The sequence below is a fragment of the Trypanosoma cruzi genome, genomic scaffold (assembly GCF_000209065.1).
Source record: "Trypanosoma cruzi strain CL Brener 1047053517187 genomic scaffold, whole genome shotgun sequence".
Taxonomy (NCBI): Eukaryota; Euglenozoa; class Kinetoplastea; order Trypanosomatida; family Trypanosomatidae; genus Trypanosoma; species Trypanosoma cruzi.
Genome location: NW_001849503.1, coordinates 156,021 through 177,143, shown reverse-complemented (window position 1 = coordinate 177,143; position 21,123 = coordinate 156,021). Strand labels below are relative to the sequence as shown.

The 21,123-nt window shown below is 51.1% G+C and overlaps 10 protein-coding genes and 1 pseudogene across 10 annotated transcripts, besides 29 other annotated features; 1 reads left to right on the top strand and 10 right to left on the bottom strand.

Annotated features, from left to right (window-relative positions):
- Positions 1 to 529: a sequence feature (areas merged during assembly that could not be assigned to a particular haplotype. This can correspond to areas where the two haplotypes were merged or to regions with more than two copies in the genome that were merged during assembly.).
- On the top strand, positions 1 to 783 carry Tc00.1047053511907.350 (annotated as a pseudogene).
- Positions 530 to 1,360: a sequence feature (areas merged during assembly that could not be assigned to a particular haplotype. This can correspond to areas where the two haplotypes were merged or to regions with more than two copies in the genome that were merged during assembly.).
- Positions 1,129 to 1,158: a microsatellite.
- Positions 1,361 to 2,975: a sequence feature (areas merged during assembly that could not be assigned to a particular haplotype. This can correspond to areas where the two haplotypes were merged or to regions with more than two copies in the genome that were merged during assembly.).
- Tc00.1047053511907.340 (hypothetical protein, conserved) lies at positions 1,425 to 1,778 on the bottom strand (the record flags this gene model as incomplete). Its single annotated transcript, XM_814244.1, has 1 exon — positions 1,425 to 1,778. One exon carries the CDS (start codon positions 1,776 to 1,778, stop codon positions 1,425 to 1,427), a length of 354 nt encoding a protein of 117 aa, XP_819337.1.
- Positions 2,976 to 3,328: a sequence feature (areas merged during assembly that could not be assigned to a particular haplotype. This can correspond to areas where the two haplotypes were merged or to regions with more than two copies in the genome that were merged during assembly.).
- Positions 3,329 to 3,530: a sequence feature (haploid, non-Esmeraldo-like haplotype).
- Positions 3,531 to 4,805: a sequence feature (areas not merged during assembly with more than two copies in the genome that could not be assigned to a particular haplotype).
- On the bottom strand, positions 3,857 to 5,359 carry Tc00.1047053511907.330 (retrotransposon hot spot (RHS) protein, putative; the record flags this gene model as incomplete). The annotated part of the gene is made up of 1 exon (XM_814243.1): positions 3,857 to 5,359. The coding sequence occupies one exon, from the start codon at positions 5,357 to 5,359 to the stop codon at positions 3,857 to 3,859; it is 1,503 nt and encodes a 500-aa protein (XP_819336.1).
- Positions 4,806 to 9,652: a sequence feature (areas merged during assembly that could not be assigned to a particular haplotype. This can correspond to areas where the two haplotypes were merged or to regions with more than two copies in the genome that were merged during assembly.).
- Positions 6,065 to 6,087: a microsatellite.
- On the bottom strand, positions 6,269 to 7,420 carry Tc00.1047053511907.320 (hypothetical protein, conserved; the record flags this gene model as incomplete). The annotated part of the gene is made up of 1 exon (XM_814242.1): positions 6,269 to 7,420. The coding sequence occupies one exon, from the start codon at positions 7,418 to 7,420 to the stop codon at positions 6,269 to 6,271; it is 1,152 nt and encodes a 383-aa protein (XP_819335.1).
- On the bottom strand, positions 7,654 to 8,484 carry Tc00.1047053511907.310 (hypothetical protein, conserved; the record flags this gene model as incomplete). The annotated part of the gene is made up of 1 exon (XM_814241.1): positions 7,654 to 8,484. The coding sequence occupies one exon, from the start codon at positions 8,482 to 8,484 to the stop codon at positions 7,654 to 7,656; it is 831 nt and encodes a 276-aa protein (XP_819334.1).
- Positions 8,695 to 8,730: a microsatellite.
- Positions 8,816 to 9,886, bottom strand: Tc00.1047053511907.300 (DNA repair and transcription factor protein, putative; the record flags this gene model as incomplete). Its single annotated transcript, XM_814240.1, has 1 exon — positions 8,816 to 9,886. The coding sequence occupies one exon, from the start codon at positions 9,884 to 9,886 to the stop codon at positions 8,816 to 8,818; it is 1,071 nt and encodes a 356-aa protein (XP_819333.1).
- Positions 9,653 to 10,460: a sequence feature (areas merged during assembly that could not be assigned to a particular haplotype. This can correspond to areas where the two haplotypes were merged or to regions with more than two copies in the genome that were merged during assembly.).
- Positions 9,958 to 10,011: a sequence feature (T-rich).
- Tc00.1047053511907.290 (hypothetical protein, conserved) lies at positions 10,304 to 11,452 on the bottom strand (the record flags this gene model as incomplete). The annotated part of the gene is made up of 1 exon (XM_814239.1): positions 10,304 to 11,452. The coding sequence occupies one exon, from the start codon at positions 11,450 to 11,452 to the stop codon at positions 10,304 to 10,306; it is 1,149 nt and encodes a 382-aa protein (XP_819332.1).
- Positions 10,461 to 17,398: a sequence feature (areas merged during assembly that could not be assigned to a particular haplotype. This can correspond to areas where the two haplotypes were merged or to regions with more than two copies in the genome that were merged during assembly.).
- Positions 11,530 to 11,570: a sequence feature (T-rich).
- Tc00.1047053511907.280 (hypothetical protein, conserved) lies at positions 11,714 to 12,973 on the bottom strand (the record flags this gene model as incomplete). The annotated part of the gene is made up of 1 exon (XM_814238.1): positions 11,714 to 12,973. The coding sequence occupies one exon, from the start codon at positions 12,971 to 12,973 to the stop codon at positions 11,714 to 11,716; it is 1,260 nt and encodes a 419-aa protein (XP_819331.1).
- On the bottom strand, positions 13,504 to 14,103 carry Tc00.1047053511907.270 (ubiquitin-conjugating enzyme E2, putative; the record flags this gene model as incomplete). Its single annotated transcript, XM_814237.1, has 1 exon — positions 13,504 to 14,103. One exon carries the CDS (start codon positions 14,101 to 14,103, stop codon positions 13,504 to 13,506), a length of 600 nt encoding a protein of 199 aa, XP_819330.1.
- Positions 14,470 to 14,492: a microsatellite.
- Positions 14,520 to 14,568: a sequence feature (A-rich).
- Positions 14,602 to 16,197, bottom strand: Tc00.1047053511907.260 (cell division cycle protein, putative; the record flags this gene model as incomplete). The annotated part of the gene is made up of 1 exon (XM_814236.1): positions 14,602 to 16,197. The coding sequence occupies one exon, from the start codon at positions 16,195 to 16,197 to the stop codon at positions 14,602 to 14,604; it is 1,596 nt and encodes a 531-aa protein (XP_819329.1).
- Positions 16,310 to 16,498: a sequence feature (GA-rich).
- Positions 16,890 to 19,166, bottom strand: Tc00.1047053511907.250 (uncharacterized protein; the record flags this gene model as incomplete). Its single annotated transcript, XM_814235.1, has 1 exon — positions 16,890 to 19,166. The coding sequence occupies one exon, from the start codon at positions 19,164 to 19,166 to the stop codon at positions 16,890 to 16,892; it is 2,277 nt and encodes a 758-aa protein (XP_819328.1).
- Positions 17,399 to 17,667: a sequence feature (haploid, non-Esmeraldo-like haplotype).
- Positions 17,668 to 21,123: part of a sequence feature (heterozygous, non-Esmeraldo-like haplotype) that runs on past the window's edge.
- Positions 19,252 to 19,279: a sequence feature (AT_rich).
- Positions 20,194 to 20,225: a sequence feature (CT-rich).
- Positions 20,279 to 20,335: a microsatellite.
- Positions 20,466 to 20,505: a sequence feature (A-rich).
- Positions 20,596 to 20,670: a microsatellite.
- Positions 20,644 to 20,780: a microsatellite.
- Positions 20,726 to 20,782: a microsatellite.
- Positions 20,871 to 20,949: a microsatellite.
- Positions 20,987 to 21,042: a sequence feature (A-rich).
- Positions 21,074 to 21,123: part of a sequence feature (A-rich) that runs on past the window's edge.

Sequence of the window (21,123 nt, the reverse complement as noted above, 5' to 3'; positions counted from 1 at the left end):
GCAACATGAGGGACGAGATGATGACTAGTGATGTGGGGGTAGGGCTGTACTCGGCACTGACGCTTGCAGCGTTTGAGGACATGGGTTTTTATTTTGGCGAACTACAGCGCGGCGGAGATGTTGTGGTGGGGCAACAACTCTGGCTGTGGGCTGCTGGAAAAGAAGTGCCTGACTGAAGGCATCACCGAATACCCCGACCTGTTCTGCAACTGCTTTTGGAGTGCCGGTTATGATTTCTGCACGTACGACCGTCTGTCTCTGGGGCGCTGTGGCATAAAGTGGTACGATGAAGCCCTCCCAGAGGAGTATCAGTACTTTGCCGATCCCCGACTTGGCGGTGATGACCTCTTCATGAGCAGATGTCCGATTGTTGAGGCGTATTCTGATACTGGTTGCACGAACGGCGTTCCTTTAATGCCTGGCAGTATCGTTGGCCCGAACTCGCGGTGCGTGAAGGGGCAGGATCTTCAATTCGACGACGAATATGTTGGCGACGTGTGTGTGGACACTCGATGCGGCGACGGCACACTGAGCGTGCGGTTCCTTCGTGACGATGCGTGGCACGAGTGCCGGGCGGGTGAAACCGTCACGCCGCCATCGGGTCCCTGGCGTGGGAGCATTGTGTGCCCCCAATACGCCGATGTGTGCACCGCCTTCCCGAACATCAGCGGCTACCCAATACCGGTCGTTGAGCCGCCTCTAGCGGACGACCCGACATCCGCGGAGGTTGCAGAAGAAGGAGACGAGGGCGAGACTCCGAGGAAGCGGCCGCGGCGACTCTGATTCCGGGGCTCTGCCGCCAATAAATTTATCGGGTAGCGTGGATTGTGGGGCGGGCGGCGCTGTGGGGTTGTGCTTCGCGGCCTTCGCTGCAGCTCCCTCTCGGGGCGCCGGGGCTCCCTTTCACATCTTCACTCAGTGTGCACGCTGAGACGTGATGTGCCGGGTTCAGTCCTTTGCTGTCTATATCCGTGGAGACCACTTTTTAATTTGAAGGCAAGGAATTGATGCCGCAGGCCTCCTCTTTGAACTGCGCTACGCAAATATGTGCATGACAAACGCAACCGCAACGAAATACACGAGAGTAAGAAGCCGAAGGCATTCACAGAACGCAGCAGGTCAAAATAAAGAGAGTGAGCGAGAGAGAGAGAAAGAGAGCACAAAATAAAAATAAAATAAAAGGGTGGAAAAAAAAGTACAACAAAAACATGAGGCCTTCCCACCACCACCACACACACAATAAGATTCCCAGCTCTTCCGTGTCCAACGTTCTTCTCGAGGAGAAAAAGGAAGTAACCGTCGGCAAGAACAAAAAAAGAAGGGAAAATCGTTCTTCCTTTCCCCGTCTCCCTTCCTTCTCCAATGAAAAACCAAAGAGGGGAAAAAAGATTGAAAGCTAATGAAAAGGCGAGAGCACAATAAACTCAGTATAACTGGAGTACACTTTGGAGTCTTTCCACCTTCACACCTCTCCACATGCCCCTCTCCTTTGACAAAGAAAAAGGGGGCACATTGGATGCCCGCGTTTCGGGTATGTACATGGAATTGAGCCATTTTTCCAGGTCCAGCATGGGACACGCCTCTTTCTCTGCACCGGAGGATTTCAGCACGGCCACAACTTTCTCCCGATAATTCTCTTCTAGAAAGGACACCGCCTGCTCCAGCAAACCATCGACAGGAACCATGAACGGCGCTACCGCATCGTCTCCGTCGCCTGGTTGAAACGATTCACGCAGAGTGTCTCGGGCATCATAGAGGCGATCCACCACATACTGCATCTCTCGGCTCACAAAAAAGCGATCGAGCCTAAATTGATCTTCCAGAGCCCCAACAGGCGTCCCCGAGTTCGTCAGACTCAACAGGGCTTTTGAATTAAAAGTATGCGAACAACCCAACGTGAGTTTCCCAGGAGCAGTCTTGCATCTCCAATCAGCACTATCGCGCGGTTTGAGGATTAGCGGGACACTCTCAGGGTTGGGGGGCCTGGAAGCGACGTTCTATTGAAAAGCCCCCGATAACAATGATAAAATCATGCCTCTTCCTCCTTGGGCCCGTCCCTCCCCACGCCCCCGCCAGCGCGGGCGAGAGCGGATTCCTCCACCCCGCCACCGACGCTGCTTTCTGCATGGCCCCTCGCCGAAAATTCGACGGTGGCAACATTTTCGTGATGACGCGGCGCGCGCGTCGTCCGATACGTGTTGGTGGCGTCCCCCCTGTGGGGCGGTAGCCGGGGTCGCCGCCGCCGCGGCCCGTAACAGGGTGGGGCGCGCGCGCCCGGAATGCGTTCGGCCGGGGTGATTGATGAGGTCGCTCCCGAAAAACCCCAGGACCTCCATCACGCGAAGATGACGTGGCGGCCTGGCGTCCGTCAGCCGTGCCCCCGTTCGACGAAACACGCATGTGGGGCTGTGGCGCCCCCTCCTCCCCCCCGAGCCTGCCGATCCGCTCTGTCGTTCGCGTCCCTTTGTGTGAAGCGCGTGGTTGTGACGGCTTTCTTGTTTCACACGCGCGGCCCGCCCCAAGCACGCAAAGGCAGCAAATAAAAGAGTCGAGGGAAGCATGGCACACACACACAGACAGGAAAACATGGAGTGCCCAGTCGAACGCCCAACCCAAAAATTTAGTAGTAACGAAAGAATTCGCAAACGAGTCGCTGCCCGCTCTTGCCCGTCCAACACCCAACACCCTGGCGGCAAGACGCGAGGCGCTGTCCACAGCGCCTCATTTCACACTCTCGTGCCTACCGCCCGACGACGACCGCTTCCATCAGCAAAGTGCAGCAGGAGCGGAACGTCGTATAAAAATAAATTCAAGGACAAAACAATGAAAAAGAGAATCCATCACCATACGCCCCACGAGACCACACAGCAGCGACGACGGCGCACAAAGGAAACACGCAGAAAATTCCTCAGACACGTGGCCGCAAAACAAGCCCGTGGCGATGACCCAAACAGCGCCCCCAATGCAATCGCCCCTTCCAAGCACACCGCGGGGCTCTCAAAAGTGAAACGCCACGGGAAGTCTCGGGGAGAAGCATGCCACCGTTTCACGCACACCGCGCGCAAGGCACGTGGATCTGTACACGACGCCCCCCACCTGGCACCGATATGCCTTCCTAAGCCAAAATCCCGCGTCGGCCTCCTCCCTCCCCAACGGTATCCCCCACACGGGCGCCCGACAACATCACACCGCCGCCAGCCGCTTACCGGCGTGCTGTCCGTGTGTTGCGCACAAATAATCTCACGACACGTCGTGGTCAAAATACTCCCAACCGTTAAAATATGCCGCCAAATGCCCCTTGAGCTGCCTCATCGTGCTGGCTGTGGCGGTGTGCGCCATTGCCGTGGTCATGCGCAGCCCAGCCGTCGCCTCCCGCAGCGAGCGCACGAAGAAAAGAACGCCCACCAGCGGAAAGTTTCCGACCGCCGGCACGCACAACACCCGTCAGCTCATACCAACCCTCCCGGAACTGCCTCGCCTTCCCTGCTATTCAACACAGCCGGTGGGGCGCCCTCGGTTACATATTTGCAGCGCGGTGCGCTTTGGCTCCCGTCGCCCTGGCGGAGAAGTCAGCTCCTTGAGCTTAGGGTGGATTCACTCCACAGCGCCCCCATTCGTGGATGCGACCGCGCCAAACACATCCAGCGACCTCCACAAAATGCATTCCTCGCCATGCATTAAGAGCTTCAAGACATCGGCCGGCGGTGTCATCGTTACCAAACAAAAAATATTTTCCTTCTGCTCGCGGTGGCGATAGCTGCGCTAAAAAATATCCCGTTCCCTTTATGCCCCATCACCCAAATGATCTTCAGGGGTTTGTGCGACGGACTATCACTGTACCGCATTTCCCCACTTTTCACGCCAACGTGTTCATGAGCATTTGATGGGGCAATCCATTCCACGGCTCCCTCGCAGCGGAAAGGCGTGCATTAGCATCTCTCTCACTGAACAGGTCGCGGAGGACGGATCCCATCCCATCCATGTAGCCTCTTACCTCCTGCCAGTATTCCACCTGCGCCTCAGCTGGCTGATCGCGCTTCTTCCACACGCACATTGCCTTCACATCGCTCTCCTGTGGGCAATTCATTATGATCTGCCTGCCCCTCAACTGCTTCTTGCATCCTCTGCGGGCACTCTCTTCCGGCGGCGTCACCACAATCATGCACCATCCCCTGGGAAGCAAACGGAAAGACGGTTCATGAATAGGCTCGGCCACGTTGTGGATGAAATACCCCCTCATCCCACGCCCAGAAAATTCCTCCACAACCCTCAAAAACGTGCTTTCACCAACGTAATGTAGCGCCGTTTTGGTGATCTTGTCAAACAGAAATGTTTGTTCCGCAACACTGTACGCAACCACAGGGAGTTTCTCCGCATCGTAGTGCAGCAGCTGGTAGAGGAGGTACGAACCGGCGGCCATCGACTTCCCAATCCCGGGCATCCCAATCAACACACGCCGCCCGGGTGTAAAGTTTTTCTCACCGCGAGTGCTGAACCATTCGGTCAGATCGCCCTTGACGGTCTGCCACACTCGATCCACCTCACAGTTCACATAGCAGTCAAGAATGGACGGCCCCAACGGCCACGAGTACGGCCATGCCTTGTCCGAGGTGAGCACCATCAGCCTCAGACGTGGTGCACCGGATTGCTCCACGCTGTCATCCCTTTCAAGAGTTCGGCCAACTGCCTTGTACGTCCATGACTGCTGTGGTTTCCCCTCCCTCACTTCCATTCCCATCCCCTCGCCGTCAGGAACTTCCACCACGTGATGCCACCTCGCATTGTACAAAGAATCGTAAAATCCCTCCGACATCTGTATCTTTTCCTCTTTCAGCACCCCTCTAAGTGCCGCATCGAGTTCTCTCCTTGCAAGAGGACTGACCATATCCTTCCGTTCAAAGTCCCTCCACTGTTTGAGAGAGCGCACACCCATTTGAGAAACATTGTACGTATCCCGTCGAAGTCCGCGCATCTCTTGCAGCACTTGATAATCTGTCAAATTAAAAATTTCTTCAAGCAGCTTCTGATCCTGTACGTAAGTCTTGGGCTCCACTAAAAATACTTCCATCGTCACATTGTATCTTTCATCGACAACTGCGCTGGGGCCGATATGCCTCCGAAGAAAATCATTCAGCTTCATGTAATTGCCGCGGGCCTCTCCCCCCAGCAGTACATCTTCCACCCAACTGAAAAGGCCCCACTGTGGTCGCCGCGTTTCCTCCACTCTTCTGCGAGGCACAACGGGTTGGCCACTGTCGCCGTCAGACTCCGCCCTCGCTCGCGCCCGACGTCCCTGCGGCACCGTAGACGCGGAACTCGTCTCATTATCGTCATTTCCTTCCCCGTGACGCTCGGACATTCTTTCCGCTGTCTTCGTAGTCGGTTTCAATTGGAGCTGTGACCCAGCAGACAATCAAAAGAAGGACGAGAGAAGAGAAAAATAGGCACAGAAATGACCGACAAGCACAAAAAAAAGGCGTCATCCACGCGGTGCGGGGCACAGCGTGCAACGCACACCACATGCACGAACGCATGAGCTTATCGCTCCTGACACAAATACACACACAAAATGCGGGAAGGGAACGCGGCGCAGTCAAGACCACACATAAACCCTAAATCTCACACGACACAACGGAGGTGCATCATGGCAGACCTCCCCTATTTTCCCCATGTATGGAATAAATTTTTGATTGGCTCGTTGATTTGTTATTTCATTGATTGTCTGCAGCATTGGGTTATCTTGCCATCGCGCTAGCCCGTGGCGGATGCGTGGCATGTGTGTGTGTGTTTCGCACACTCCGCTGCAGCTCCCTCTCTGGGTGCCAAGGCTCTCTTCCGCATCTCCACTCAGTAGTGGTCGGACGTGATTGGCGGTGGAGGGCGACGTGCGGGCCAAATGGCAACTGCCCTATAGAAATCCAAAAGATCATGGCTGGACGCCGGCGTCCTGATCCACGGAGGCGTGTCCGTTAGCAGATGCAAACTTAATTGCTATGTCTCCTCGCGCGCGTGCGAAGGAAGCTGGGCGGCCTTCAGACGCGTGACGTCAACGCCGTGTTCTTGTAAAAAAAAAAAAAAAAAAAAAAAGCACCTTTTCGCTAATGAAAAACTCTTGGCGCGTGGGGCTGGGATAGGTCGTCTGGAGAAGGAAGAATGCAACGGCAGGGCCGCACATTCGGGCAAAGTTGTCGCCCCTCATTCCATTCACGGGGATCCCCAAAAGCAACACCACTAACAACAATGGGCGTTAAGAAACTCAGCCCTCCTCTTATTTTTCTTCCCCTGTTTCCCATCCTTCTTTCGCAAGGAGGGGCTGGATTCCTGCGGCGGAGCACGCATTCAACAGCGCTTCTGTCGTTTTAGCGATGTACTTCTCCGCGGCAGGACGGAAGGCATGAAGAAGCACCGATCCGGCCACACTTACATTGATGGAGTCGATAAAGGAATTCGGCAAGGGGATAGAAACCGCACGGTATGGCACCGTCCATTCCCCCTCAAGGCCCCGAAGGCCTTTCGACTCGGAGCCCAGAACCAACATAGGGCCTAAATGGTCATCCGTAGAACCAGCATCGGGATCCCTATTCCGGCGCCTCGCCGCGTTTGATTCGTGCAAACGCCTGGCCACTTGAAATGCTGGCTCCGCCTCCCGAGAGGGCAGGGCTAACAACGGCAGAAGCTGATTTTCGAGCGCGATGGAGCTTAGGAGGGGTATGGATGCGCCATGTGTTTCAAAAATTTTGATGTTTGGGGAAAAAACCCTCCCTCCACTAGCTCGGAGAACCTTTTCATGAAAAATGTCCACGCAGTCGTCAAGGAGAACACTCTCGAATCCCATATCCACCGCCGCCCGAATGAGCACACCGACGTTACTGGGGATTCGAAGGCCCACCAACACTAACACGGATCCAAGACGTGAGGGCTTGTGAGCGCCTAGAAATGTTTCCAACGAGTGGGTTTTTGGTGTGGGGAACTCTGCCGCATAACCGTCCCCTCGCTCCGCACTCAGCAAACTTTTGTTGATGTCTACAGGGGAACAGCAAACGACACACGTGGGAAGCTCATCCTCCAGACACCACGCGGGAACTGTGGGCTCTGTATTCGGGACGTATACAACGTGCGGTTGGATCCTGTAGTCTCGCCACACGTGCTGAATGGCACTTGCTCCTCCGAACACACATGCTCCAAAGGAGCGACGCATGTGCCGACTTTCACGCAACAATTTTGTGGAGTTCCAGAGTTGTCGGCCAGTGACAGAGAAATTCGGAGTCATCTGGACGGCAGCATCCAAATTCTCAAGCACGATCGGTCCTATTCCTTTCCCCTCATTTCCACGGTGCACCTCCGCCAGGGCAAGCGGCGCTTCCCGAAGATTTTTTGGATGAACTTTGCGGTAGCCCTGCAATATCCTCCCAAGACGCATTTGCTAAATAAACCCCACCCCATAGGACAGAAAAAAAAGAAAAAAAAAAAACGGAAGATTTTTCATTGTGGAAATCAACAACAATGCCCATACAAGTAAATAGAAAAATAAATGTGTATATAAATAAATCTGCACACACGGGCATCGTTACATGCATACTCTCGTACATGTGGTAAAAAAACAACGTGATGTCTACTGCACAGTTCCATTCCAGACCCATTTGGGTTGCGCTGCTAACGAAAGTTTGGATGTGTGCGGTAGCTACGGCTCCACCCTCCTGTTGCGCTCCCGGCCCGAGCAAGGCGCACATCTTCCATGCCATCGCCCTCGCGATCGAGCGCCTCACGAATATCTCTTGGGAGCACATCGTGGGTGAAGTTGTCCCATTTGGTTGCCTTTCCTGACGCAATATCCTCTTGACGCTGCTCTGTCCGCAATCGTCTTTGCTGCATTCGTCTTTTTCGTTCTTGGCCCTCCTGTATAACCTGTTGAAGTGTTAAATCCTGACGAAACTCTTTCTTCTCCCGACTCTTTCGTGTGACTAAATAATCCGCCCGGTGGTGCCACTGAATGTACGTCTCCTGCAGAAACTTTTCCGTTTTCCTCTGATCTGCCGTCAGAACCCAACAAAAATCCTCTATAGCTCGTTCCTCTACTCGTCGATGCAACTCTTCACTCCACTGAATTCCCGATGCACTCGTCCCACATGTTTGATTGCGTAGCCCGCACCGGAGACGTTCCTGGTCATTCATGTAACACGCTAATAGTTCAGCGGCGGGAGTGGGGGGAAGCAAAAAGTACAGTTCCGTGTAAAACCACTCCAGGCGTGGGATGCAATGTATTTCCTCGGCAAGCGCCATCGTCTGTCCGAGAAAGGCGTACTGGGCACCGTGGTTTAAGAAGGAGAATAGTTTTGCGACGCTTAATTCCTTTTGTGCCTCCACCGTCGAGTGGGGAACGAGGAACCATCCGGACGGGGCCGTCTTCCATGTGGATGGCACCAACGCCGCGGGTGACGATGAAGACAACGACGGTGATGCAAGGAACAGACGTCGCTGAAACATACCAGGCACCTAACAACCGCGGAAGCGTCCAGTACGATATGTATTATAAGTGAAAAGAAAGAAACGGGAGGAACTCTCCTACCCTCCGTGCATATAAGGCTACAGAACTGTAAAATGAATCGACTTCTCTGCTTATGTAACCGGAAGCCAAAAAGGATGATAAAGTTTGGTTAACGGGCAAACAACAACAACAATCAGTAACGCCAAGAGCACACACACGCACACACACACAAATACACATACACAGATATTCAAAACATATATGAAGCGGGTAAGGGGAGAATGCCCCCACCGTGTCAATTCCTTTTTCCATTGAACTTGACTCGACCGGCTACAGCGGAGAGGCAATGCAGGTTGGGCAAAGACCGATGCGTTCCCGCACATACTTCTCACACGAGACACAACGCAAGCAATGGCAGGAGTTGCATCGCCAAACGAGAGCTCTTCCATCCTCGCCCATCATTCCATATTGACACAACGAGCATCGCTCATTCAAGTAATCCTCCGTGGGTTTATCAGTACCCTCAAATGCATCTACCACATTTTCAGAGACCGGACAAAGTTCATTGTGTGCGATGAAGGTGTTGTGTATGAGCGGGGCACTGCAGAGCAACAGCTTGCAGAGAGGGCAAGTGGATGGAATGGAGGTCTGTACCAGCGCACACTGCGGGCATGCAACGTAATTTGTGCTTCCTCCTTCCCCACCTTCTGGTTCCTTGCAGTTAATGTAAACAGGAAACCCGATCCGAATCATCGCCGGTCTTTCCTCCTGACAAACGTGGTGTTTGTCCGGGGAAGCAAGAAGCCCTAGGACCTCGGTGAGATGGTCGTAATTCATGGGAGTGTAGAGTGTCCCACCGGTGGACACCGCCGCCTCCCCAAACACATGCACCGCACCGCAAAAAGAAATCACGTCGACACGTACACGAAGTTTTGCCATCATCTTTATCACGCCGAAAACGTCATGGGGGTCAATGACGGTGACGGAGGAGGAGACCAGAAGGATTCGAAGCCGCGCCGTGGGTTCCTCTCGTGCCTCCTTGCCGCCGGCATGGGGCTCGGTCCGTCGCACACGTTTGGCGATGCGCTTCATATCCACGAGTTCTGAGAGGGCAAAACGAAGCCCATTCTCCAACGACATCGCCCCAGACCCACCAAAAAGAAAATATTTCACCTCTAATGTTTGAATGATGTCCGAGGCGTTTGTGGTGCATGAGTTGAGGCGGTGCGCCACACCGTCTCGCATCGTGACAACCCCAAGAGAGGCCAACGGGTTGGCGTCAAGGTAGGCGTGGACAAATCTTCCCAGCTGAGGACGCAAAGCAAGCAGCCGTGTGGGAAGGTAGTCGGCGGAGCTATTCATCGCCTCACTCCCGTCCAGGAGCAGGACGGTCTTCAGCATCGGAATGTACACACACCGTGCCTTTTCCCTGACCGCATCATGTGCAAACGCAGACAGACAGACACGTGGGGAAGAAGAAAAACAAAACAAAAACAAAAAAAAAAAAAAAAGAAAGAAAGAAAGAAGGTACCCATGAAAAAACTGAAGCAATGGCACACTCAAAAGACCTCTCCCCTCCACACTTCTCTATTCCTTCAACTCCAGTGTACACACCCACATACGCAGGGGAGAGACACACATATGTACACCGTCCTTTCCCAAATGCCAATTGCACTTAACGAAAAGGAAAATAAAAACAGCAACAACAACCGCAATGACAAAAAGTGCAACGCAAATAAACATATGAAAGATCATTATTATCATCAAAATCATCATCATAGTCCTCGCCTCACAGTCCAATTTCCTTCGGCAGCTTCTTTACTCATTCAAGTCCCTCCTCTCCACCCCTTTTTCCCTTCGACATTGCGAGCAGTGGCATTCAAACCCACGACGCTCAAGCTCCTTTGAGCGTTCCTCGAACGACAAGTGTTTCAGCTGTGGGTAATAATTGATGGTGAGTTCCTCTCCTCGTGCGACATCTCGCGTTGTTTTGATCTCCCCTGAATGTAACTCCTCTGCGGCATTTGCCACGCACGAATGATTCAACATGGAGCGTGAAAGGTTCAACTCAACACATGTGTCGCGATGAAAACAGTTTGCGGTCACACGCGCCAACACACCAATCATTTCTTCGTATGAAATGGAGGTGGCGGTATGGCAAAAGCGAGTAAATCGCTCGTAAATTTCTAAAAAAGAATGAGCGAGAACCCGGGGACTAAATAACAAGCGACCGGAAAGGATACGTAGCTCACTCAAAGCAGATGGAATCACCTGTTGCTGCACAGATACAGCTAGGACACGTAACATGAGAAGTTGCGCGGCTGCTGCATTCCTTTCCGTACTTGTCCCCGACGCCTTCATCTGCGTGTACATATCGAGCTCAAGGGCCTGAAGCCCCTCATTGCAGCACGAACGAGAGTGATAAAGGGAAAGAGCCATTGTTCTACAGTCTCTACTGCAGTACTCTTCATGACAGTTGGGATTTATACACGTGAAAAAGCGTTCCGGTAGAGGCCTTGCGCAAAAGGCACAGAGACCATCATCCATTGGGTATCGTATCCATGGGGCGGCACCACGCACCACGACGCATCCCCGTAAAAGGTTCTCTTTGGCCACAACGCCACGTCCCACGACGCCATCCACCTGCGTCACCTCACAGCGCTCATTCATATACGGCTGCACATAAAGATGAAGGTGGGAATTGTCGGCGGGATACGTGCCGACCTGGTACTCTGGAAAGCAATCCAGGGCCTCATAACACTGTTTCTGATGCCTGCCTGACAGTTGCAGCACTTGCGCTGCCGTGTTGTAGTCGGCTATGGCAAAAAACGGCTGCCCCAACGCAAAGTAGGCGTTCCCGCGAAAAAGAAACGCCTCCGGTGGAGTTCTTGAGCCAAGTGCGTCGATAACGTTATGACAGTGTCGCTTGAGCGCCACGGCACCTGCGGGGATTTGTCTGGTCTTCATTTTTTATTTTTATTTTGCCTCTCCTGCTTTCCCTTCCAGCAGATACGAAACGCGCAAGCAGGCCAAAAGAAGGGAGCAACAACAACAAAAGCAAAAAAAAAAAAAAAAAAAAACAAAACGTCATTTAACAACAACTCATGAAAGAAAGCAACACGCATTTCCGCTCTTTACCCCATCTTTTTCCTCCTCTTCATCCCGTTCCCCACCAACACGTTACTAACACACCACACGCATGTCATGCGAAATCGCCACAGTAAATCCTCACCACCACACCAAAGTCTGTCTTCGCAGCTTTTCACGTTCCCCATCTGCCCATCTTCGCTGACGTCGCAGCAACGCCTCGTACCGCCGCAGATCCCTGTTTGTTGCCTCAAGTCGTGCGGTGTTAAGGACAACCAGACGACCGATGACTGTTCCCACAGTGAGGCCCAACAAACCACCCACAAAACCCCCCAAAACGCTCAGGCGGAGAGAAAGACTAAGATCACCAAGGATCCACCATGGCATGATGCCAACTGTCCCTCCAGACATGGCGAGACCCATGACATAATTGAACGTACTGCGTTGCTGAGCATCATGGGGTGGAAGAAGCCTATACTTTATCACTGTGGCCAGACGATCTCCCATGCAGAACGCCGCCGAAAAGAGTGCACAGTTTCCACCCCACTTAACGACACCTGCAAAGACGGACATGTTCAAAATCGTTAAAATGCCTACACCAGAGGCCTTAAGGAACTGGACGTCAACATTCATCGCTTGAATGGCTTTGACCATACCCTGCGCAATGCCCATGGCCATACCACACTTCGTGCTGAACCAAATGAGAGGAAGCGAAGAGTCCAGAAATGGGTCCAGGCCATAAAAATCCACACATGATCGGTACTCATTTGCCACCTTTGCGATGGGTTGTCCGGTTTCCACAGACTCCATAAAAACTTTCCACGGGGTGCTTAATCCCACTTTGTGACCCGCGGAGCGATCCCCTGTGTTTTCCAGATCATTCTCAGAGAAGTCCCTCTCTAGTCTCTGGTAGCGTGCCTCCGCCTTCCGCCGTGCAAACTGTTCGTCCAAAGGCTCCATCCATCCCAGCCTACGACCAACCCACGCAAATGAACCAATAATATCATGTTTGGATTCCATCCGTTTCACGCGCTTCACCTCTTGAATAGCCTCTCCCACATCCAGCTCTTGTCTATACTTTGTTTGCCAGAAATTAGGCGCACGACGCTCCTCTTCTGTGAGCGGTGTGCCATCTATGGAGACATTCTTGTCCTCCATCCACTGCGGCGGACGAAAATGGTAGTCGGGCCCAACCATTATAACCGAGGATGCTTCTTGCCGGCTTCCTTCTTCGCGGATGTATCGCACAACATACTTCCATAGGTCTGCTGGGTTGAAATACGCTTCACCACCACCAGCACTTGTGTACGGTGTGCCCTGCGACTTGGGACGATAAGATCCAAAGGAAAGCGACGTGATAGAGGCATCGTCAGACGATGACGCCCGCATTTCGTCCCCCATGATGTTGGGTTGGTGGGGGCGAGGTTGTGGAGACACACACCCTCCCCTCCCTTTTTTATTTGTAATGTGGCACCGCAACAGGCCCCGAATAATACTTTTTGTGGATGCAATAGAATGTGCACAGGCAAAGAGACCTGGGAGGTGAGAAGAGCCAGAAGAGCGTGTGTGAGACACATAAATAAATACAGACAGACAGGTAGAGACTCAATTGCACAGAGCAATTGAAAGCATCCGTCTCTTATTTGTTGATCTCCAGCCCGTTTAGGGTTCACGTTTAATGAAACACACACACACACACAGAGAGAGAGAGTAATTGCAGCAGGAGGATCAAGTCAAATAATAACAAACGAATAAAGGCGAGCTTAACAGGAAAAAGAAACACCAAACCAACCAATCCGGAATTTTCATCAAACCCCTATCCATTTTCTTTTGAATTTCCCTCCTGTTCACATTTCAAGCACCGAAAATAGTTCACGAATAAAAGGTGAGAGGCGCGGTAGGCACATGAGAGAGAGAGTGTGTGTGGTGGATCATTCAATGTAACCCCCCCGCATCCACCGGCGCGCCTTATCTCTGAACTTTGCTGGATTGTCTTTCATCATTTGTGCCGCCTGTTTGGCGGTTCCATGGAGGGGGTCATCGGGATTGGGGTCCTGAAACAGCAGTTCAATCATAATAATAATATCCCGTAGACTCATGGTTGGCTTCCACTCCGTCTGAAAGCTCAGACACACTCCCCATGTATTCTTCACATCACCTCTCAATCCTCCTTCACCTTCCATATACTCGTCTCCCTCAATATTTGGATGCCAGATGCGGTAGGGGCCCAAGTAACGGACCCTCGGCCCCTCGTACGGGTAGTCTTCCCTAAACTCGAGCAAAAACTCAAAGATACCGCCCTGCCAAATGGATGGATACGGCGGCCGCACAGTAACCTTCATCCGCAACATGTTTTGTGGATCAGGGATGTCTATCGTGCTACGGATGCCGTCCAAGTTGTCCAAGTCCTTCTTTAGGCGCAAAATTGCAACGGGTTCACTACTTGCCGTTGAGGGACCACCGCCAGAACTGTGGCTTTGGCCAGCGGCGTCGCGGGTCTCCGCCTGTTGTTTCTTGATGCGTGACAACATCTCCCACGGCTGTTGTGTAGGACAATAAAAACCCTCAGGACGGCTCTTCCCCTCCTTCCTCTGTGATGCCCGTGTTGGTTGAGGCTAATCTTCCGTTCAGTGCGGCAGGTGATATTCTGTGGGCGCCGAAACGGAAAGGAGTCAAAAGAGAGAGAGAGAGAGAGAAAAGGACCAAAAGACACAAGAAGAACTGTAACGCAACACAGAAATATCTTTTCCACTCATCGTTCTACTCACAGGGCCACGCCATCCCTCCTTGTTTTTTTTCCGCCTTTTTCTTTTAAGTACAAAGCGCCGAAGATGAAAGTACACAAGTGAACATTGATAAAAAACCAAAGACACGCAAGAGTTACATGGATGCGGCAGAAACAAAATAAAATAAAATAAAAATTACAAGAAAGCCGCCTTTTGTAAAATTTTTTCTTTCCTTCTGTTTTTTCTTTTGATTTATTTATTTTATTTTTTGTTTCCTCGTCATTCCTCTTCCCACCTCTAATCTTAGCGCAGCGCAAGCTCATCGCGTAGGAAGGCTTCCACATGAGGGGAACTGCTCTGGCTTGACATCTGATGGAAGTTTTCGCCACGGGAAACTCCAAGACGAGAAGATCTTCTACCGTTTCTTTCACATGGAGGGAAGCAGCGCCAAAATCTAATTGTTTCATCCCCCGCAGCGGAGGCAACCACCTCGCCGTCTGTTGACATGCAGAGATGCAACACACGTGACGTGTGGCCCGTGAGATCCGCCACTCGCCGCATAGTTGGGTATTTCCAGATCGTCAACCGGTTGTGCGAGAAGCCGTGGGAACTGACGAGTTCTGTGCCGCTGAGATTCCACAACACACCACACACTTGACTTTCGGCATTATGGCAATTTATACATTCACCGGTTGACGTGTTCCAAAAACGTAACATCTTGTCCTCCGAGCCTCCCCCACTCAGGAGAAGGTTATGCTGCACCGGATTCCACGCAATCGCCTTGACAGCAGCCGTGTGTTTGTTGAGGCGCAGCACAGGCTGTGATCTCACGGAGAAGGTACGACTGTCCCACAGAAGCAGCTGATTGTCATTGCCGCCGCTAGCCATGCGAACACCATCTGGGGACCATCGAAGCCCACACACACTTTGTTGATGACAGCGCAACGTCCACGACTCCACGGGGTCACGTAGATCATTCACACGGATACTCGCATCTTTGCTGCCACTCGCAATCGCACTGCCATTCCATGAAAGGGCACCAACGCGATCCGTATGTTGATACAGGCGTCTCGTGATACGCTGCATTTCTACGTCCCAAATCTCCAGAGAACCATCGTCTGTACCAAGAGCCAAAAGGTTACCGTCTTCACTCCAGGTGACTCCACAGAAAATACCATTGGGAGGTCGTTGGCAAGGGAGATGTGTGATATTGCACGTCTTTGCATCCCACAAATATACCGCACCTTGCAAACCAACCGCAAGAATGTCCTTCGAGGACCAATCAATGAGCTGAAGATAGAAATCGTCGATCATGTCAGCAGCATCAAGAATACGCTCTGGGGCACGTGCAACGACACGAAATGTCTTTGAACGGAAGTTTCTTGCTCGATTTTCTTCAAAGACAACACCTAGCGAGTTCCGGTATCGCTCTTTTTCGGATTCAGGTGTTTGGTATTGAAGAAGCACCTGACTGTGAATCCCTAAAACAGTCGACTGTGAGTCCGGAAAGAGTGTCCGGGCAAGTTTGTTTGCGTACGGCTCTGTCGCTAGCACAGGTGTGTCAGAGGGGGTAGAATCCATGGCGTATTTCCTCGCCTTGCCAATACTTCCAGCACCTTCCGCGGCACCAAGAGCGCCATCTGCGTCAAAACCAAGACTCGTGGCGCGGTGGGTTGATGCCGTGAGCGAGACGGAGCCTCCTCGTCGATCGGGGCTCGCTCGAAGCGGAACTGTGTTTTCCTTCGTGGTTAGGAAAAAGTGCGACATGTCGTTGTCCTGCGAGTGGCGGTCGGAGATGAAGCGGTCTGGTGTGGAAAGAGGGGTTCGTAACACTGGAGACGACGGATCCGGGTACCCCCATGGCGAGGAGGGCGGCGGGCTGCTGAAGGAGAAGTCCATGCGCACTGAGAGATGAGTGGTGTGGGAATGAGGTGGGGACTCGCACACACAAATAAATTGGTGTTGCACGGCAGTTCAGCCAAAATGCGGCCTACAGCCTCGTCCCGTTTTTTTTCCCTTTTCCTTTTCCTTTTGTTTTACACCACTTCCCTTTCTTTTCCTTTTCTCCTTCCCAAGCCAATGCTTCTTCTCGCCGTCCACTTTTTTTTTTTTTTCTGTCCACTAATTACCCTTCACCCTCCCACCTAAAACCTTCCCTTCCCTTCCCCTTCTCCAATTCCCTTTGCTTCCTCTCTTTCTCGTGAAATTTGATTTCTCCCGCAAGGCGTCCGTGCAAAACTCCTTTTTTGGCGAGTACAGAAGTCTTTAATTTCTTTTATCGCCTTGCGTGTGTGTGTGGGATGTGTGGGGTGTGTAGCTTAAAAGCCAACCCACTGCGAGCAAAGCAACTGCTTGCCTGCGTCCTGCAGCAAAACAACAACAACCAAACCAAAAAAGGAAAGAAGAAGAACCCGAAAAATAAATCCAAAGAAAAGATAAAAGCAGGAGACATCATGTATTCGGCTGCATGGTTTAACGTCGCAAAGAGTCAACAGTCCCTCTTTTTTTATCGCCAAGTGTCAATACTCCAGCTCCACCGGAAAACTGCGGGAGTTTGAAAACTTTTTTGCGCACACTCATCCCATTGGACATCACACAATACTGCGATAAAGATGATGATGGTGCTGGCGGAGCGCGTCCAGAAACTTACGAGTTCTCCACTTCATTTTCGTCACCACCTCCACCGAAAGCAGAAAGTCAACAAGTGGCATGAGTGTATGTTCTTCAAAAAAACCACCAAGCGACATGAAGCGTGTGTTTTTTGTATTACTCTTCATTCCATTCAGCTTTGTGTCGTCGCAGATGTAAACGAGGGAGGCGGCAGCAGCCACGGAAATTGCTTCAAACGCGTCCGTGATCCCTTGCGTCGCCATTGGCGGCAGTGAATTGGAGTCACACCAAGCGAGTTTTTCAATCAATGACCGCAAGGCAACTCTGGCCTCCTCACCGTAGAGGAGTTTTTGTGCCGCGCATACCTCCCCAACCATGTTTCCTCTCGTCACGAGTGCCAATGCGTCATCCCTTGGTAAAACAGGGGGGAAATATTCCAAACAATCTGTGAACGCCCAGTTTCTCCCCTCTTGGGTGCCTCTTTCGGTAAGGCCGTTTTCTCTCTCGGGGCTCAATGCCTGCAAGGCCCCGAGGAACCGCAGGATGCAGAAATGGAAGAGACGACGAGGATGCGTGGCGGCATCCGTTGGCTCAGAACACGGTCTTTTTTCCTGCAAAGCGTCCAGAATAATGGAGGCGTAGCGATTGGCATGTTTTACAAGTAATTCACGTTTCCGAATTGGAATATCAAGGATATCCATAATGTAATGACAGTTTTCATAAATGATTGAAATAGCGACGCTGCACATGGCCGAACTAACGGTTCTACACACCAGTAGATCATCAAATGTCATGTACGGCAGTACGAGATCCCACGGGATGCCTTTTCGCAAGGCGCCACAATTTATTCTTCTTGGGGGTACTGTCAATATCGATTTCTTCTTCTTGGCGACGGCGGTGGATAAAAAGGAAGAAGAGAAGGAATGAGCATTGTTAGCATGCGTAAGAGCCATCTCCTTCGTACTCTCTGCTCCATTTCTCTGCTTCGCTCTCCTTCTTATTTTGTCATCAGAACTACAAGCGTCTTTCTTTTGGATAGCTGATACCTCTTTTCCAGCTGCAGGCACGGCAAGCCAATCGGCCACGTTGTTTGCCTTTGGGCGTGCAGGTGAGACACGTTGCCGCCGTGGAGTCAAATCAACCAGCGGAGAGCGCGGCCCTACTCGAGATATCTGCTTCACCCGTTGCGTGTAACAAACTGTGCAGTACTCACTACTCGAGGACGGGGCAAGGTGCTGACACGTCTTGCGTGCATACGCTGGTGGGGAGTTGCCTCCACTATGCACCAAGGAGGATTCCAGACTGCGCGGCCGCCTCGCGGTTGTCGTTGAGACCTGCGTCACCGCATGTTTGACTTCTATTTCATGCGTCTCCTTGACTCTTTGGCAGTTGCGACACAACATGGGGCTTCCCCACAATGCGCAGAATTCGTGGCATGATTCACCGCGTCCGTGATACCGTTCCCCCCGCTGCGGCTCCCACTGATGAGGGTCGGCGTAATAATACGGCAGCCCTGACTCCCGCAACCCACCTTCCCGCTCAGTGCTTTGGCAACGACGAGTACGGCTAATCGTTTTCCTCGCCAAAACCATGGCACTTTGGAGACGCTCTTGACGGGTTGGAGTAAATACGCTATGTTGTGCCCGCACACATTGGCAACGGGCACAACGGTTTGGTTTGAGCCAAGATTCAAGAAACACACACTGCGACGTTGTTAACTGCGTCCCCCTCTCCAAATTGGGTGAAAAATGCATCGGTAACGACTGTGCCACTTCTCCATCAGTCATAGCAGCAAGCTCTGCCCGTGTGGATGCTGGCGATGACGATTCAACAAACGTGACCTGCTTTGACTTTTTGCTCCTTTCCCTTTCCTGCCTGTCGAGCGCGTTGGCGGGCGTTGGGCTGAGGAGAAACACCAGACGTTTGCGGGTTTCGCATGGGAGGGTTTCCAGAACCTCCGCCAAGTCTTGTTGCGGGGACAACACCACACCGTGGAGGCTGAGCTGCAGCGCCGTGTCGTCCAGCCGCAGCTGCCGCCGTGCCGCCTCCACCACGCACATGACCGTCAGAACACCCCGACTTTCATCCCCACCCCCGCCCGTCGAAGGGAGAGGCACAGTCACGGCTCCCTGCCGCTCGGCCTCTGAGAGATGCAGGCGGCTTGGCGGGTGCTCCATGTGGACTACTCGCACACACGCCGTCGCCGTGGGTGCGGTGGTTTCGCCTCTTCCCTCGTTGGCAACATGTTCTCTGCGCATCTACGTTACAGGGGTGACGCATGCCTTCAAAGGCAAGGCAGAGAACGGAAGATTCCCCCGCCCCCAAACAAACAGAAAAGAAAAGAAAAAATATATATATATAAAATAAAAAAGGGCATGTGCTTGTATGCAATAACTGACAAAACGAACGGAAAGAAGCAAAACAACAACAACAACAAGACAAAAACGGTAGGGTGTCAGTGCCGACTGGCAAACATAACACAAAACACAAATGCCGTCAACTATGTCCATTCTGATACAATAATAGTACCCGCACCATCACCGCCACCGAAATGGCACTGCGAGTTCCCACACCCCCACCCCACATTTGCCTCATGTACACTTTTCATTCGCCACGTAAACATCTACCAGAAATCCCTCATCCACTCAATCTCTCTTCCCTCCATCTCGGACTCACACGCACACAGAAATGTAAACTCAAGCAATGGAATAGAAAAAAAAAGAACAAACAAACAAACCAAGAAAAAAGTAGAAATAATAACCATCAGTGAAATGCCGCAAAAACGGGGGGGAAAAAAAAGAAAAAGAAAGAATTGGAAAAATCAAGAGGAATATTCTCATTTTTTTTTTTTTCTTTTTTCCCTCCTTTTTAACGATGTTTACTTGTGGCGGGGGAGAGGGGGTGCCCAACAAAAGCATGGTTGATGCCGCATCTCCCATTGTGGCACTACACACGCCTGAACGCTGCACCGATGCCCCCCCTGTTCCTTCACATAATAGAAGAGACAGCAAAGGAGGAAAAAAAGATGACAAAAGAGAGGGAGAGAAGAGACGCAGAATTCATCGCCGCATGTGCACGGACAGTAAAAAATCAACAAACAGCACGAGAGGCCTGAAGTACATGCAGCCGTTGGCCAGCGAACAAATTAAGAGGGCGAAGAGACCCTCTGCAAGTCGGGAGTCGTGCGTGCACCTGCGAGGTGACGGCGAAAATAACACGAAGCCCCCCCTCCCCTCCCCTCCCTTTACGTGGGGGAAAAGAAAACAACAGAAGATGCGCACATGCAAGCAAAAGAAGAAGAAGAAGAAAAAAAAAAATGCAAACCAAAGGCGGGCCACAGCCACGGTATCGTTGGGACGGCATTGGCCAAAAACACACAAACCAGCAAAAAACAAACAACAAAAACAACAACACACACAAAAAAACACGGACTCGTGCCTTTTATCCCGGCAGATTCCTCCTCCTCATTTCTCCCCACAGCAAAAAGATAAAAATCGAACACACAAACAAAACAAAAACAACAACAATTCTTCACATAAACCATCACCTCACGCATGTTTCTTCTTTCTTTTTTTTATTTTTATTTTTTTAATTTTTCCCGCAGACTCATCCGTTCCTTCACATATATAAATATATAAATAGAGCCGAAGCTACTCCACCTTCCGCGGAGAGAAAATAGGACAGGGCATACATATAAAAAACAGACGCACACGCACATATGTACCCTTATAAAATTATACATATAAATATATATATAAATATTTGCCCGTATTTTGATTAATACGATACAAATCATGTTTGTAATGGTATGCACATTTACATAAATAAATAAATATATAAGAAATATATAAGAAATATATAAGAAATATATAAACCCCCCCCCGTTTTCAGCAGCACCAAAAAAAAAAAAATTGTAAGGCATACCTCTCAATACATACGTACCACAACTAAGCAAGCACTTTTATATATCAACATAAATAAATAAATAAATAAATAAATAATACATATATATATATATATATATATGTATACGTATATATACACAGCGAGAAATATTTTAGATTTACTGCCCGCAGGGTTTTTTTTTTTCTTTTTTTCTTTTTTTTTTTTTTTCCCCTCTTTTCTCTTTTCTTTCTATATATCCATGTTACGTTTAATCACCCCGTTTCTCTCTCACTTTATTTTTCTTTTCAGCAATCTTTTTTTCTCCCATTT